The sequence below is a fragment of the Trichosurus vulpecula genome, chromosome 4 (genome assembly GCF_011100635.1).
Source record: "Trichosurus vulpecula isolate mTriVul1 chromosome 4, mTriVul1.pri, whole genome shotgun sequence".
NCBI lineage: Eukaryota > Metazoa > Chordata > Mammalia > Diprotodontia > Phalangeridae > Trichosurus > Trichosurus vulpecula.
The window spans coordinates 136,040,985-136,059,273 of NC_050576.1; the positions used below are offsets into that span (position 1 = coordinate 136,040,985).

General features: G+C 37.8%; 1 protein-coding gene across 1 annotated transcript in view; it reads right to left on the reverse strand.

Annotated features, from left to right (window-relative positions):
• CATSPERE (catsper channel auxiliary subunit epsilon) overlaps window positions 1–18,289 on the reverse strand; it is a 159,602-nt gene that overhangs the window by 101,472 nt on the left and 39,841 nt on the right. The window contains exon 4 of the mRNA XM_036755546.1: window positions 10,814–11,303. Within this exon, the coding sequence (XP_036611441.1) occupies window positions 10,814–11,303 (490 nt within the window). The remainder of the gene's footprint in view (window positions 1–10,813; window positions 11,304–18,289) is intronic.

Below are 18,289 nucleotides of genomic sequence, written 5' to 3' on the forward strand. Positions count from 1 at the left end.
GAATCCCTTTGCTGAGATCTCAAGGAAAAGGAATATGAACTTATATGGTGCCTACTATGTGCCACAAATATTATCTCTTTTGATTCTCACAACAATCCTGTGAGGTAGGTACTGCTATTAACCCCACTTTACAGATGAGGAAACTGAGGCAAACAGAGCTTAAGTGACTTGCTCAGGGCCAACAGCTAGTAAGAGACTGAGGCTGGATTTGAACTCAGGTCTCCCTGACTCCAGACCCAGTGCTCTATCTATTGCAACAACTAGCTGCCTCTAGAGTAACAGCACAATATGGCATCTGAGACTCTAAGAAACAGCCATACCTCAGAGAAATACAGAATCACAGAATTTTGACTAGGAAGGTACTTAAGCAACAATCTAATTCAACTCATGCCTGAAAAGAAATCCCCGTTACAAGTTACCCAACGAGCTGTTATCCAACCTCTATCCAAAGACTTCCAATGAAGTGAAATCTACTCCTTCCTAAAGCAATCCATTCCACTTTTGGATAGCTCTAATGGTTAGGAAGTTTTTCCTGATATCAAGTCTAAATTTTCTTTTTATACAACTTCCATCCTTCACTCCCAATTTTTGCTCCCTAGGGCCAAACAGATAATTAAAAAATTCATTCGCAGAAATCAAGGCTATTACTTCTCTTTCATATGACAACCTTGCTATCCGCGCCCATTGTAAGCACACTTCCTTTTTTGATGTTTGACAGTAGTCTTGTTAATGATACATTCTAGAATTTCCTGAGAAATCAAAGCAAAGTTCACTGGTTTATAATGAATATACTTTGTTTTCTTCTTCCCCTTCCTTAAAAATAAAGATATTTGCCCTTCTTTATCTCTGTGGTACATCCCTTATTTTAAAAAGTCTTTCATATATTACTGACAAAATCTGAGAAATTACATTTGCCACTTCTGGCAGTAACTGAGAATATAGGCAACTGGAATTGATCAAAGGCAAATTCCCTTACCAAAGGGATGCTCCCTCACAAAACCTTGCTTACTTGGGGTATCAACTCCTTGTGAACCCTTTAGTTCAGTCATTTTGATTGCAAAGGCTATTCTCTATGGTTGTGGTGAGGACCAAATGAAATATTTGTAAAGCTGAGCATAGTGTTTGGCACATAGTAGGCATATAATAAATGCTTATTTCTCATCTTCTTTGGCCAAGAATATGGAAATGGAATAATTTAGCAGCTCTGCTTTCCCTTGGTGGTTAGTTATTATTATCCCATCTACTCCAAGCAAATTATAAAAGTCCTTTCTATATCCATCTTCTTTTTCCTTGAGTGATAAAATTATCAAGACAAGTTATTAGTTGCATTGAAGGACACTTGAGGAAAGATCCACTCGATAGGCATTTATTAAGTTCTACGGTAAATGCTGGTAAAAGGCAAAAATACAGTACTTGCCCTCAAGAAGCTTACATTTTATTGGGCAAGACAATATGTAAACAAATAGGTATCTACAAGATACATTATACGCATTGTAGATGGAAGGCACTCATGAGGTGGAAGTTATTAGCAGTTGGGGTGGGGATGATGCTGGAACCAGGAACAGTCTCCTAGAGTAGGTGGGGTTTGATCTGAGTTTTGAAGGAAGATAGAGAAACTAAGAGGCAGAGGTCAGGCAGTATTCTAGGTATGGAGGATAATTAGTGAAAAGACATGGAGACAGGAACTGAAAATAGGGCAATGTTACTGAAACATAGAGTATGTGAAGAAGAATAAAGTATAAGAGGACTGGAAAGGTAGGAAAAGGTTAGAGCTTTAAACAAAACAGTTTATACTTGATCTTAGGGGGACTAGGGAACACTGGAATTTGACAAACAGGGACAGAGATGACCTGGTCAGACCTGTGCTTTAGGAAAATCACCTTCAGAGCTGAACAGAAGATGGATTGGAGCAGGGAGAGACTTGAGGCAGGTAGATCAGTGGTAAGGCTATTGCAACAGCCATTTCCCAATTAACAAATTGTTAGAAGATATAAACAGACAGTTTTCAAAGGAAGATCTCTAAACTGTCAGTAGCCACATGAAAACTTCAATTCACTGATAATTACAGAAATCAAATTAAAGCAACTATGAGGTCCTACCTCATACCAATCAAGTTGACAAAGCTGACAAAAAAAGAACATAACAAATATTTGAGAGGTTGTGAGAAAAATAGGCACACTGATACATCATTGTGTGCAGCAATTTCTGGGAAGCAATTTGGAACGATCCCCCCAAGTCACTAAACTCTGCATCAATACTGCTACTTGATGTAAATAGCCACAGAGATAAAATAAGAAAAGGAACCATTTGTACAAAAATATTTATAGCACTTTTTTTTGTGGCGGCAAAGAACTGAAAACTAAGAAGGTGACCATTAATTAGGGAATAGCTAAACAAATGATGGTATATGACTGTAATGGAATACTATTATGCTGTTTCAGAGAAACCTAGGATCACTTACATGAAATGATGCAGAGTAAAGTGAACAGAACCATAACTGTTCATAAAATAGCAATGTTGTAAAGACGAACAGCTTTGAAAGGCTTAAGAACTCTGATCAATGCAATGATTCTGTGATTCCAGAAACCAGATCACGAAACATGGCAGAGAATTGGTAGATTCAGAATATAGAATAAGATGTAAAAAGCAGCTACTGCTTTGTCAACCCTGTAGTTCAGATGCCTTTTTTCTTTCTCTTTTTCCTTTGGAATATAATACAGGAAGGTGACTTTATCTTCCTTGTATGCCAGGAATCCCAGAGAAAGACCTGGCTGTTTGGGGGATAGTTGATGGATATAGAAAGGACTTTTATAAAGGTTTTGCATTCCTATTCTCAGTGCTAAAGTGGATTCTAATAATACTGTTTATAACTTTAACAAAACCAAATCAGTTGCCTAGAAACTGAGACTTATTCTAACATCTGTGGCAGATGTTATCTACCACATCATTATCTACCAGATTGTCCTACTACATGGGTTGGGCTAATTAATTTTCTTTCAAAAGTAATGAAACCCTTTTGTTGTTCTTTAGTCATTTCAGTCTTGTCTAACTCTTTGTGACACCATTTGGGTTTTTCTCGACAGATACTGGAGTGGTTTGTCATATCCTTCTCTAGCTCATTTTACAGATGAGGAAACTGAGACAAACAGCATTAAGTGACTTGCCCAGGATCACAGAGCTAATAAGTGTCTGAGACTGGATTTGCACTCAGGAAGTTAAGTCTTCTCTATCCACTGTGTTCTATGCACTGTGTCATCTAGCTTCCTATTGAAAACCTACTCAAGATTTAATTGGCTAAGGGAACTAAAAGGCTCAGGTCACTGACATAGCTTCCTGAGTTAAAAAAAAAGTGACGAAGAGCTCAAATTCCTCTCCAGGCTTCTGACTAGAGACCATTATGCACAACACAGAAGCAGGGAAGCTACACTCAACTGAACCAACACTGTATTCCTTCCACGCTATGACTTAGTTACTTGAAGAAATCCATCTTCTTCCTGCTCCTTCAATTGAGCTTGCCAAAATCTAGCCTTTCTCTACCCCTTCAACTCTTTGTCTCTCTCCACCCCTTCTTCTTCTTCTCATACTACAAAGAGGTTAAAGAGATTATCTCTTTGTAAAACATTCTCTTGGTAAAACGGCTTTTTATTTGTAAAATGAGTTTATTGTTGAGAACCAATAAAAAGAACCTCAGGGGTTTGGTTTGGGAATGAAGTCTTGAAAACTGAACAATGTATGAACTCTGGAAGATTTTGTGTAGATGGAAGGTTTCTAGAATGACTAAGGAATTAGTCTGGGGTTGATGACTTAAAATTAAAAATTAAATTTTAGTAATGTGTGAAGTGCTATTTAGTGAAAGCCTGGCATTTGTTGGCAAGATCAAATATAGAGACTCGAAGGTTTTGAGTCTGTTTACTTGGGATGGAGGGGAAATGTTGCAAAAATATTAATATCTATTTCTGAGTCCCAAAACAGAAACTTCTCCAGTTGTCAACAAATCTGGATAGAATTGTGTGGGATGAGTGAAGACCTCTCATAAAAGGGAACAAATTAGATAAATAGAAATAAGTAGGATAGTGAGTCCCATTTCTCTACTTAGATATTTTCCTTTCTGTAAAGCCATTTCTCTACTTAGATGTTTTCCCCTCCACAAGCTTAGCTAGTGACTGTAAGGCTCCCGAGGTTAAGAACAGGACACAGGATGCTCGCATCCTGTGTATTTACCTAATGGCGAGAGGCCTGAAAGAAAGAAGGGTTGAGGTGAATAAGTCAGCAACCATAAAATCCTCTGAAAGTAAGGATAGGACACAGGATGCTCACCCCCTGTGCATTGACCCCAGGATAAGGGACCCTTAGCTCAGCAGAAAAATGAATGAAAAGCCGGAAAGCCAGGTGCAATGTAGACGTGCAAGACCAGTTAGGTATGAATGATGGGAGACAAGGTGTAAGGGTGCTGGGGATATCTGTCACAGATGTAAGGGTGATGGGAAAGGCTAGTTTGCCACAGATGTGAAGATGAAGTAACCAACAACTGGCTTCTGCCTGTCACAGATAACCAAATTATTTGTTCATTGTTATTGTCATTAAGATAGATTTATCACTTCAGATTGATTAGAGAATGGGATAAGAATAGTGGGAAGGTTATGTCCGTCACCTGCTTGTCAAAAATAACCATACTGTTTATTCCTTGCCATTGTCCCTAGGTTAGATTTATCGCATCCAGATTGTACCCTCAAAGCTTACGTCTGCAAGCTGAGAGGAAGGAAGTTGGGAGGAGGAATTGCGGTTAGGGACCTATATAAACACCCCAATTTTCTGTGACTAGCACGCTCTGACACTGAGAGGACCCCCAGTCCTTTTGATATCCGGGTTGCCCTTTCCCACGGGATCGTAATAAATTTTCCTTTCTACTTTCACCTTGAGATGCCTCTGTTTTTAATTCTTGGATTCGTAAAATCCATCCCACACAGAATGGTTCGGGTAGGATATGTGTCCTTCCCATTCCCAAACTATGCATTTAAAAACAACCATGGGAAACCACCTTTTCCAAACCTTAGTATACTCTGATAATGCAACCTGAAGCTGAGAGTACCTCTGAGAGACCCCCTAAGTTGGGGTTGAGGAACTTTAGAACATGAGTCTTGTATGCTCACATCAGAACAGATGTGCCACAAATTAAAGAATGGAAATAGATTATGATACAGGAGCACACATCTCTTGGAGGATTCAGCAACATATTCCATCCTTATATCTTAATATTGGTCTCAGAAACATATTGGCTATAATGTTGCAATTTGGAAACTCTGAGCTCTCTAGAATAGTTTACTTGTAGAGGTATTAGATCTGCACAAAAAAATTAATATGAGTTCAATGGCAGTCATCCTCAGTGAACTAATTACAAGGATGAAAATGTCATTAGCTACCACAGGTAATCTAGAATGATTTATGGAACAGGCTGCATGAGTTATCCAACAACTCCCCAATTTCAAGCATGTTCTAGTAATCTTGTTGGCATTCACTGATTATAACTAGATAATTAAGGATCTCAAGAGTCTCTATTTGTAAATGATTTTACAAAAAATACTTGTTTTGCTTTTCCTGTTTTAATGTACATTCATTCAGTTTGTGGTCCTATCAATTTGTAGGAAGATATGTGTGGAGTGGATACTTTGTGAAAGGAAATACACTATGAAGTAAAGTACAATCTGAGGGTAGTGGGCCACCATAATGGCTTATGGCATCTTTTTCAATAGGCTTTAAGAGCCAGTAGAACAACACCTGTAATCACAGTAATCACTGAGACTGGCTTTCTTGAGCTTGGGAGATTTGAACTGCAGAAGCCTAAATGGATGTCTGCATTTCTTTTCCCAATTTTCCTTTATTGCTCTTATTTGTTTCTTAAAATAAATTTTGTTCTTTTTTGAAAAGATCTTTCTTTAGCTCTTTTAGGAATTCTTTTTGGGCTTGTGTCCAATTTCTCCCCTGCTCCCCTCTCCCCCCGCCGCCTTTTGAGGGGGAATTTGAGTTTCCTTCTATTGTAGATGTTTTCAAGTCATTGCCTTCTGAGTTTGTCTCTTGAACTTCCCTGTCGCCTTAGAAACTTTTTATAGTCAGATTTTTTTTTGTTGTTGTTTGCTCATTTTCCCTATTTCTTGACTTTGGACTTTATGTGAGAGTTGGTCTCTAATTACTTTTCAGAGTTGGGGGAAGGGTGGTGGAATATCTAGCCTGAGAGTCTGTCTTTTATGTCCTGGTGCTTTCACAGATCAGTCTGGGGCTCGTAAGTTTTTGGTGCTTCCAATGTGATGTGATCCGGGTTGAGGTCTGGTCACTGTTTTCCTAGTCTATGCTCTGTTTCTTACACAGTTGGGCCCCAGCTCCCTTGTGACTGCAACCTCTCTGCCCTAGAACTGCAACCAGGAACTGGATAATGGGCGACAAACCACCCCGGAACTATGACCCAAAACTGAGTAATGAGCAACAGAGCTGCCAAATGGCATCTGAGCCTGAGCCAAGTGCAAATATAGGGGTTGCCTGGGATCTCTTTTGGGCTGGGTGTTCAGTCCCCTTACTGTGCCTGAGTGCCACAGGTGCTGCCGCTGCTCCAGGCCAGTGCTGCCATCACTACTGGTGTCACTTTTGCCCTGTCATGCTCTCGTCCAATCCCCACCTCCATGTCCAGAAACCCCTCTTTCTGTTTTCTTAAGTTGCCCTGGGCTAGAAAAATGACTCATTGTGACTTTTTGTTGGTTTTCTGCACAGAATTTGGTTTGACATGTTTTTTTAAGTTGTTGTTATTGTTGTTGTATGTGTATATGTGTGTGTGTGGGGGCTGGTGGTGGTGGTGTTGGGAGAGTTTGGAAAAAATGCTAGGTTTACTTCATTATCTTAGCTCTACCCCCAGGTGTCTAAATTTCTAACATGAGGTAATACCATTTGGGCTGCTGCTCAAGACCTCCATCATGTTTCATCCCTTCATTAGTAGTGCTCAATCAATTTGTGGTAGCATGTTCTAATGAGATCCTCATCTTTTTCCTTTGACAACCAGTTCACCTCAGGTATGTGAAGTTGTGACATGCCTCTCCCAAAGACCAGTAGTTTCCAGAGATCCTTAAATCAACCAATTCCTTTTCATTTGACCTTGACATTGGCAGGAAAATACCTCAATTATGACTTGGTATATGCAATTAACTGGCTCGTCTGGTATAAATTCTCCTGTCTCTATGGTTATTTTTTTTCTAGTTGGGAATTCCCACCACATCCAGAAATTCTTATAGCCTTATTTCCATGTACATATGAGATGCTTCACTCACTGCTCTATTTTTCCTTGTTTAACCAAGACTTGGAGTCAGGGATACTATATTGAAAGCATAAGACAAAGCCAAAAAAAAGGTATAAACATGGACTTAGATCCACTGATGAGTCACGGTTACATAGGCTTAGAGTCCTTCTGTTGTCTCCCTGTTCCCTGACTCTCTGGTGGCACTTCTCTGGGTTCTTAACCCAATCATAGTCCTTTTCTGGCTACATCATCTGCCTGCACTCTCATCTAAATTAGGCTTGCAATGTTATCATGAAGTTGTTGTTCAGTCATTTTCAGTTGTGTCTGACTCATCATGATCCCATTTGGGGTTTTATTGGCAAAGATACTGGAGTAGTTTGGCATTTCCTTCTCCAGCTCATTTTACAGATGAGAAAACAGAGGCAAACTGGGTTAAGGGACTTACCCAGGGTCACATAGTGCCTGAGTCCAGATTTGAACTCTGGAAGATGAGTCTTCTTGACTTCAGGCCCAGCACTCTATACCCTGTGCCACCTAACTGCCCCATTATCATGAAGATTGCCCTTTAAGTTAAAGATTCTTAACCTTTTTTTCTTAACCTTTGGCAGTCCTACGAAGCCTATGGGCCCCTTCCCTTTCTTCAAAAGCATACAATAAAATATGTAGAATTATAAAGAACAGAAATTATATTGAAATAAAGTTATCAAAATATTTTTTTAAAAGTTCACAGTTAAGAATCCCTACTCTAAGCTATCTATTAGTTTCTTGCTCAAGCCTTGATTCCTTCCAGCCCAAGAGTTGGCACAATTTGTTAAAGTTTCTACTCAGGGATTGGTTCCACTTTTGAATCCTCAGTATTATTGTGAGCATATAATGACAACGACAAGATTACATGAAGGCAAAAAGGAGTTTTGTTCTTGGCATGTTTTAATCACAATTTGTCTTTATCACTCCACTGAAGGAACTTTCTAATTCCAAACAAACATTAGTATTTCACTCTCCACTGACTAGGGCTTAAATGCCAGTCCACACAAATGCCAGAATTTATTCCTCTTGCTTCTGGAACCTATGAAGAGATACAGTGCCAAACCTGGGCAATGATCTCATCCTTACTGTCATAACAGGGCAAAATGCCTGAACGCAGCTAAGATTATCCTGCTATCATTACTCTACAGTCACTGCCTAGAGTTCCCAGAAGTGCTTACTTGACAGGTGAACAGGCTGAACTAATACTTGAAGATGAGGCAGAGGTATTGCCTCCATGGCTAGAAGTATTGTCAAAAGTTATGGCCTCTCATACTGGCATCCTCATGGCCAAGGGGGAAGTTGGTGAGAAGCATCAAATAGAAAGAGAATGGTGGAATTTGTGGGAACTCATCTTGTTATTGACTATGTCCTTGTGGTACCTGTTTATCTAAACCCCTGCGTCACCTGCCTCTGAAGGTGGACAAGACAGGTGGGGCTTTTGCATCCATGCCCCATGGAAATCTACACTCAGATCAACATTCTGAACGTTTTTGTCTTTTCTCATTAAGAAATGCCACTGTGAGGCACAAATAACTAATTCAGAGGAAAGAATCTCTGTACGCCAAACATGGTGGCAGCAGTTAATTTGCATGAGAAGTTTTTTCCAACACTTTTACAACTACCCTATTGCAGAATGGTAGCCTGTTTAAATAACACTGAAATAGCACAGCATCATTGCAGTCATTCCTTAAATGGCACTTAGCACAGCGCCTGGCATACATGGTAGGTTTTAATAAATGTTTACTGATTGAATAGACCATATTTAATTATTCCCCATCAAAGGCATAGAATTAACAAATGATGCTACCCAGAGATATGCCTGTGAAGCTGCTTGTCTTTGCTTCTCTATAATCCAATCCAATAAGCATTTATTACATAAGTGTGTAGAAAGCATGGCTTGGATTGTAAATGTGCATCTCTGATTATAAGTGCCATGTTCAATTCAAACCGAAGTCCTTCTGCATTCTGTGAAGGTTTTGATGAAAGAAGGGAGCATGCGATGGAATAATCATTGGACCTGGAGACCTGTTGGAATACAGGCTCTGCCACTTAGTAGCGCTGTGACCTTAAGTAATTTACATAATTTCTTTAGTATTCAGATGTTTCAACTGTAAAAATGAGATCTAGAGCATGGAGTTCTTTAGAATTTTTTTTATCCTGCATCCCTTTGGCAGTCTGTTGAAGCCTATGGCACCCTTTTCAAGGGTTTTATGCCTATTCTCATAATTGAAGGAAATGCTAAATTTCAGGTAGAGAGCTCAGTGCAAATAATGGTGTAACTTTTTTTTACCCTTCCAAATGACCTCCTTCTGAATCTATCTGTGGATCCCTGTTCAAGAACTCTTCTCTGGTCTAGAAAATGCTCTTTCTGTGGAAATTGAGGGGATGTCTATCAATTGAGGAATAGCTGAACAAGTTGTGGTATATGAATATAATGGAATACTACTGTGCTATAACAAATGATGAGCAGGGGAATGACTGAACAAGTTATGATATGTGATTATTATGGATTATTATTGTACTATAAGAAATGATGAGCAGGAGGACTAAAGACCTGGAAATGAACTGATGCTGAGTGAAATGAGCAGAACCAGGAGAACATTATATACAGTAACAGCCACATTGTACGATGACTGATTTTGATAGACTTAGCTCTTCTCAGCAATGCAAGGATCTAAGATAACTCCAAAAGACTCATGATGGAAAATCCTACCCACATCCAGAGAAAGAACTTTGGAGTCTGAAGGCACATGGAAGTATACTATTTGCTCCCCTTTTCTTTTGTTGCTTTGTTTCTTCTTTCTCGTAGTTCCTCCCATTGGTTCTCACACTTCTTTACGTCATGACCAATGTTGAAAATATGTTTAATATGAATGTATGTGTAGAGCCTATATCAGATTGCATGCTGTCTTGGTGAGGGGGGAGGAAAAGGAGGGGAAGAAAATTTAAAACTCAAAATCTCACGGAAGTGAATATTGAAAGCTAAAAATAAATCATTTATTTTAAAAAAAGAAAATTGCTCTTTCTGGTTCTAACACTCAGTGATTCTGTGAGGATCTGATACTGTACATAGGTTAAATGGATTTAATAGGATTTAATAGCAGTGGTGAATTGGTGGGTTTAAAGAGGAAGGAGAGGGGCATATGAAGTGGATAGAAAGCTGGACTTCAAGCCAGTAAGACCTGGTATCAAGCATGTCCTGTCTCTGACACATACTGGCTGTGCAACTATCCTCAAGTTGCTTAACTTCTTTGTGCTCTAGGCAACTCTAAGACTCATACTAAGTTTCAGAGGAGATGCTGACCTGCATTGGTAGACAGATCTTCTTTACCAATGTGTTCCCTATGCCAGGGAAATCACAAGTTCAGTCCCCATCTCTATAACTAAACTGGATTTTATCACATTTTCAAACCCTCTGTTTTCCATGTTGTTCATATTCAGGGAATGTAAAACACCAACATATAAAAGACCTTCAAGGACAAAGAACAACAATAAACTTGGACTAACCCTTGGTGTATATTCAGGCCAACAAAAGGTTCTTGTTCTGATTCCAGTAACATTCGGAGGAATACCAAATTTCTCGTCAAGTTTTATGAAATCCTTCTCTGTCCTCAGGTAAAGAAAACCTGCTGTTAAAACTACTATTCCTTCATCTATTAGGCAAATTTCTTGTATATTTAGCCTTTCTTCATCGGTCAGGATGTTGGGGGGTATTCTGACCCTCTCTGAAGTATTGAAAGCATCCTTTGTAAAAAGAGTCTCCCAATGGGAAACTGTTGCAACAGACGCAGGAAAACATGGGGGCCAGTCAAAAAGTATATATTCTTCTTGACTCGATGTCATTTTTACGTATGTAGAATTCTGACTGAAAGTTAGGGAAACATGAGACAATAAAAAGATAAAATCTGCGATATAGCAATCTTGTAAAGCTACTGCATTCCCTTTGACCATCATAAAAAGGTTAGTCTTTATAAGTGGTATACGTGCTTCCCAGATCCTAAAAACAGAAAAATAAAGCCATAATTACTGGTAAGAATAAAAAGATCCCTCTCCACCTTGTCCTGATCCTCCCCGCCCCCATCTTATAAATAGATTATCCATTATAAACACTTTAACCTTACTAAAAACAATTATTTGAAGTCATTTCTGTATTCAGAAATCTTCAGTGGTTCATCATTGCCCACAGGAAGATCCTCCATGAAATTTTCACCTGTCCCTCTCCAACTCTGTGCTGCAAACTCAATCCCCATTTCCTCCATCAATACTTTCTTTTTTTTTTTTTAAATTGTTTTAGAAGGGGAAAGGCAGGGCAATTGCAGTTAAGTGATTTGCCCAAGGTCACACAGCTAGGAAGTGTGTCAAGTGTCTGAGGCTGAGTTTGAACTCAGGTCTTCCTGACTCCAGGGCTGGTGCTCTACTTACTGCATCACCTAGCTGCCCCTCATCAATACTTTCTTGATTACTCTAGTCAACACTTTTTTTCTGAAATTTTATGGCATTTATTTTAGTATTTAATCATATATTACTGTAGAGCTTAGCTCAAAGCCTAGAAAGACTTATTGGTACATACATATGTGTGAAGACAATTACATATGGCATATACACATCTATCATCTATCTACCTATCTATTTACCTACACAATCTATCTGCGCATCAATTTATCTTTCTATAATAAAGGCAGGAATTTGAAAAAAAAAAGAATTGAATTGTGGGGTAATTCATTTGATGACTGTTGCTCCTTTGACTTTCTCTACCCCAGCCACCACAATTCCCATTCATTTGTATCAGAAACCAAAAATTAACTTCAAAACTGGGAAAACGAGTAGAGTGCAGACCAAGCAGACTCATGGTTTGGTGAAAGAGAAGTCCATAGAATGTCTCTCAAGTAGTGCAGTTTGGCAACAAGGACCAACGAGACTTTTTTTAACCCTAAATTATACAAAGTATTGGGATAAGTGACACTGTCCTTGGTGACCAGAAAGTGTAGATTTAAAAATAGGCAATGCCTTTGGATGTCACTTCACTACATGACTGTTAACTATATTTCAAAAGAGTGTGAGGACTTTTATTTTGGAGGAGAAAAGTCTGTCATGTCTATGGCTCTGAGGATAGACATAGTCTCTTATCAGAAGCAAAGCAGCTGAAGTTTTTCTTTAGTCTGATGACTAAGCATGTGGGGATTTCATTTTCCTAAAGCCTCTAAACCCTAACATAAAAAGATGGATGGCAGAAACTGCTCTCATTACAAAAAAATCTCTATTCTGAATTCAAACAACAACAACAAAAAGGCATTTTCATATACACAGAACACAAAAAGAAGATACTCTATGCAACTGTGACTCTCCATTTCATATCCTTTTGCTTAAAAAAATATATAATAAACTATACATTCAGATAACTATTTCAGGAAAGCCTAAGCCACCATACTTCACTTGATAGCCTACTGTGTGGTTGTCTCCTCCACAGCCTTGTTCACCATCTTGCAAAGGTAAACAAGTTTTCTTCCCCACCCCACCCCTAGTTCTGGGTAGTTCTGGTCAATCAAATCAACTCTACTAGTGTTCCATGATGAGATATGTCAGTCTATACCCTCATAGTCTCATTCAGCATTCCTTTAACTTTCTGGACCGATACCCCATCCCTGGTCACTATTCTCCTTCATGTATTGTCTCTCCCATTAGAATATAAGCTGAGGGCAGGGACTGTCTTTGCTTTTGTATTTGTATCTGCAGCACTTAGCACAGTGATTGGTTTAAAGTGAGTGTTTAATAAAATTTCTTTCTCATTCATTCACTGGGGTTGGTGGTGGGGGGCAGGGGATGCCCAGGTTCCATTATCAATTGAAGGACTTCCACAATGCAGGTGAGGGCCAGGAGTTTTATAGCAAAATGATTGCTTTCCAATCTCTGATATCATAGGCGTCAAGGTACTGGCAGGTATATGGGAGATGGCCAACCCACTGTCTGTGATATTGTAAGGAAATGTTCTCTTACAAACTTTACAGTGTTGTTTCATTAAATGCCTTTGCTTTTGAGCTAATTGTGTTTTCTGACTCACTAAAGGAAAAAGAAACCCACTAGTGAGGACTTGTGAGCTATCATTTTGAGTGCATGTACACTTGCAGAGGATAGCTCTTATGGGGACTCCATATGTGATGCACATTGTGTACTTTGTTGTGTTAAAAAAATACTAAGTCTAGTGACTCGGGATGCCCCCAAGATGATTAAATTGGCTGGAACTTTTGGTAATATGAAATCTGTTGGGAGGAGCCACCCTTTCGGCAGAACTATAAAAGTGAACTGACAAACACAATCATCCCTTTTTGGCTTCTTTCCATCTTTTCCTTTGTGCCTTCCCCACCTGCCAAGTGAAGCCATGATAGGTTATGAGAGTATAATCAGATAATGGCTTCATTAGAACAGAATCACATGTTAGCTACATGTACTCATCTACAATTTTATGGACATAAGTCAGAAATCAGAGACCAGAGAGTGGAATTTTTCCCCCTGATCTAAGAGATGGGAGTAGCTGGGGAAATGGTGGAGCATCCTGGAGAATCCACAGACACTAAATATATTTATCTGCATTGTCTCAGAAGGCAGTCTTAAAATAAGAGTGGAGCAAATTTCTGAGGTAACATAATGCAAGAATCTAGTCTGCTAGTCAGAGAAGGAACTCTTCATAGGCAATGCTAGCTGTGGGAGTTGACTCAAAAGTAATTCCAAATTGCAGAGTTTGGAGACTTAGCCTTTTAGTGATAAGGAGAGTTCCTGTGCAGCATACTTATTGGAGAAAGAACAGAGTTGCCCACATAGATCCCACTTCTGGAGGATTAGAAAAGGAATAAACCAGTAAGATGGGGAACAGAAAATACATTCTGTACTCTCTATTAACTGTAATTATTTGGCTAGTGGAGGTCCAAAAGGAAGGGACCTACCTATTCAGCAGGTCCAAAGCATGTCTTTCTCCTAGGGATAGGGGAGTACACCTCTCCTTAGATCATACCACCTTGGAAGAACCAAAAACTTATGGGACTCCAGAATTAGCCCTGAAATCAGTAGCATGAAAAACCTGAAGCTCAGACCAATCACTGTGCTAAGTGCTACAGATACAAATACAAAAGCAAAGACAGTCCCTGCCCTCAGCTTATATTCTAATGGGAGAGACAATACACGAAGGAGAATGGTGACCAGGGATGGGATATTGGTCCAGAAAGTTAAAGGACTATAAGGATATAGCTCCCCATGTACAAAGCACAACTTTAACATAAAGTTAAAAGTATGAGCAAACAACAAAAAAAGAAACTGACCATAGAAAGTTACTGTAGGGTCAGGGAAGATCAAAACAAACTCAGAAGAGGACAACAATGTCCAAATGGCTCCATGCAAAGCCTCAAAGAAATATGTGAACTGGCATCAGCCTCTTCCCCTCCCTTCCCAAGACTTCCTGGAAGAGCTCAATTAAAAAAATCAAATAAGAGAAGTAGAGGAAAAATTGGGAAAAGAAATGAGAGTGATACAAGAGAATCATGAAAAAGAGTCAACAATTTGGGAAGCAAAAAAAAATGAGAAAGATGTAAAAAAAATTGAACTGAAGAAAACAACTACTTACAAAGTAGAATTGACCAAAAGGAAAAGGAAGTACAACTGCTCACTAAAGAAAATAATTCCTTAAAAATGAGAATTGGGCAAATGGAAGCTAAACACTGAGACAGAAAAAAAGAAGAAGATGTGAAATATCTCATAGGAAAAACAACTGACATGGAAAATAAATTGAGGAGAGATATTTTAAGGATTTTTGGACTCAATAACAAAAGTAATAAAAATTATATGATTATATCAATAGACATAGTAAAAGCTTTTCACAAAATACAACACTCATTCCTTTTAGAAACACTTGAAAGCATAGGCAAAAAATGGTTTTTTCCTTACAATGATAAGAAGCATCTACTGAAACTCATCAGCAAGTATTATTTGTAACAGGATTAAGCTAGAAGCCTTCCCAGTAAGATCAGGAGTAAAACAAGGATGCTCATTATCACCAATAGTATTTAATATTGTATTGGAAATGCTAGCAAAAGCAGTAAGAGAAGAAAACAAAATTGAAGGAATCAAAATGGGCAATGAGGTAACAAAACTATTTCTTTTTGCACTTGATATGAAGGCATACATGGAAAACCTTAGAGATTCAACTAAAAAGCTAGGAGAAACAATGAATAATTTTAGCAAAGTGGTGGTTGTTGTTCATCCTTCATTCTTAAAGAGGACCAACGACATCATGAGAGTGGTATCTTGACTTGTGCATGAACTGGAGTTAAATGGGGCAGAGCTGTGCAAAGTCATCAGTGTCACTCTTTCCTCCAGAGTTATCAAAGTACAGTGGCAAGACAAAAGTCCAAATAACTGATGATGGTCCAGGGTGCTAGCACATTAGCAGGCTATAAAATAAACCTACATATATAATCAGCGCTTTTATATATCAACAACAAAACCCTACAAGAAAAGATAGTAAGAGATGCCACATTTAAAATAACCATAAAATACCTGGAAGTATACCTGCCAAGACAAACCCAGGAACTACACGAACAGAGTAATAAAATACTTTTAATGCAAATAAAGTCATATTTAAATAATTGGAGACATATTAATTCCTCATGGGTGGGCAGAGCCAATATAATAAAAATGACAATTCTACCTAATCTACTTATTCAATAACATCTCAATTAAATTTTTAAAAAAATTTATTGAGCTAGAGAAATAATAACAAAATTCATTTGGAAGAACAGAAGCTCAAGAATATTAAAGGAATTAATGAAAAAAAGGTAAAGGAAGGAGAATTAGTAGTACCAACTCTTAAACTATATTATAAGGTGGTAATTATCAACACTATCTGGTACTGGCTAAGAATAGAAAGGTGGATCAGTAGAACAGAATAGACATACAATACACAGTAGTAAATTATTACAGTAACCTTATGTTTGGCAAAAGAAAAGATTCAAGCTCTTGGGATAAGAATTCACTATTTGATAAAAAAAATGTTGGGAAAACTGGAAAGCAATCTGGCAGAAATTGGGTATAGACCAGTATTTTACACCATTTACCAAGATAAAGTCAAAATGGATACGTGATCTAGATATAAAGGGAGATATCTTAAGTAAATTATAAAAACATGAAACATATATCTATCAGATTTATGGATAGGAGAAGAATTTATGAATAAACAGAGACAGAGAGCACAATGTAAAATGGATAATTTTGATTACAAATAAAACCAATGTAGCCAAGATGAGAAGGAAAACAGAAAACTGGGAGGGGGGAATTTTATCATCAGTTTCTCATAAAAAGGTCTCATATTTCAATTTATGCAGAACTTTGTCAAACTTATAAAAATATGTATCATTTTCCAATTGATAGTCAAATGATATGAACAAGCAGCTTCTCAATAAAGAAATCAAAGTTATGTATAGTCATATGAAAAGATGCTCTAAATCACTATTGATTAGAGAAGTGCAAATTGAAACAACTTTGAGATATCATCTCACAACTATCAGATTGGCTAAAACAGGGGTGGGGAATCTTTTCATGCTGGAAGGCTGCATTAATCAAATATAATCAAATAAGGCCACATTCAAGAAACCTTAATTAGATATACTCAAAAATGCACATTTATTTTGTAAAAATCTAACTACTATGTACTTAATAATTTCAAAAAGTATAAACTATTTGTTAATTTTAAAGTTAACTAAACTTTTAATGATTTTGTTGCATCTGCTTTTTGTTGGAAAGCATTTGAATATTTGGTTGCAACATGGAGGTGTGCAGTTTCAGTTGATCTTTAGATGGGTATCAGTGATTTGTGATCTTAAGGGCATCTTGATTTGGGTTAGATAGGAAAATGTAGACTCAGCAATAAGTCATTGAGAAGCAAGAGAGAATTTGTCAGGCACGTTGCTGAAGGCATGGATATTCTACTACATTTTTCCACATTTCAATTGGATTTTTCTTAGCATCAAACAATGACTTTAAAATGTCATCTACTGAGAGCTCAACCAATTCCATCAGTAGTTCTTTAGATGCCTTGGTGATATCAACTAAGTGAGGTTGAAATGCTAATTTGAGTGTGATGTAATGATTCTTAGTCAATGAACCGCTCATTGTATTCTCCAATTGATAGGTCTAAACAGCTGCATATTCTTGAAATGATTCGAATATATCATCCTGCTCATCGATGACCTTTTCTAAGGAAAATGTTCATCCGAAATTTCCCTTTGAAGAAGTGTTTTGAAAAAAAGATTGCTTTTTTGATGGATTTTTTTTTGCTACGTATAATATATAGATTTAGTTTTACCTTGCAAAGAAATATTCATGTCATTTTGATTTGACATGATATCACACAGAAATGCAGCATAGAAATCTTTCAATTATTCACAGTGCTCATTCTGCTCTTCATAAAATTTAACTGTCTGTTCTCACAGAGATAAAATTTTAGCTAACGCCTGTCCCTGAAATAGCCAATGCACTTTAGAATGATATGGCAAATCCACACTGAATACTTCATTGTTCAACTTTTAGCATGTTACAAAACTGACAATGCCATGTTGCATTTGCATGAATATAGTTAACAATACTTATAGCTTGTTGCAAAGTGTTACATAAAATAGTAGCTTTAGCACAGAGATTTTGTTGATGCACGATACAATGAAAAGAAATGAGAGCATCTGATCTGTTAATACTTTTTTTAAGTGCAATAAACACTTCATGTTTTCCTGTCATGGAAGGTACACTGTCTGTACATACACTCACTAAATTCACTAAATTCAGTCCAACTTCATGACATTTATCTTGAAAGTTGTTGAAGATATCTATTTCCCGTGCTCTGTTTGCAAGAATGCCCAGAGTAATTCTTCATAGCAAAGAAAATCTTCTGTTATGACCTGAATGAAATATAAAACCTGTACCAAGTCAGTAATATCAGTTGATTCA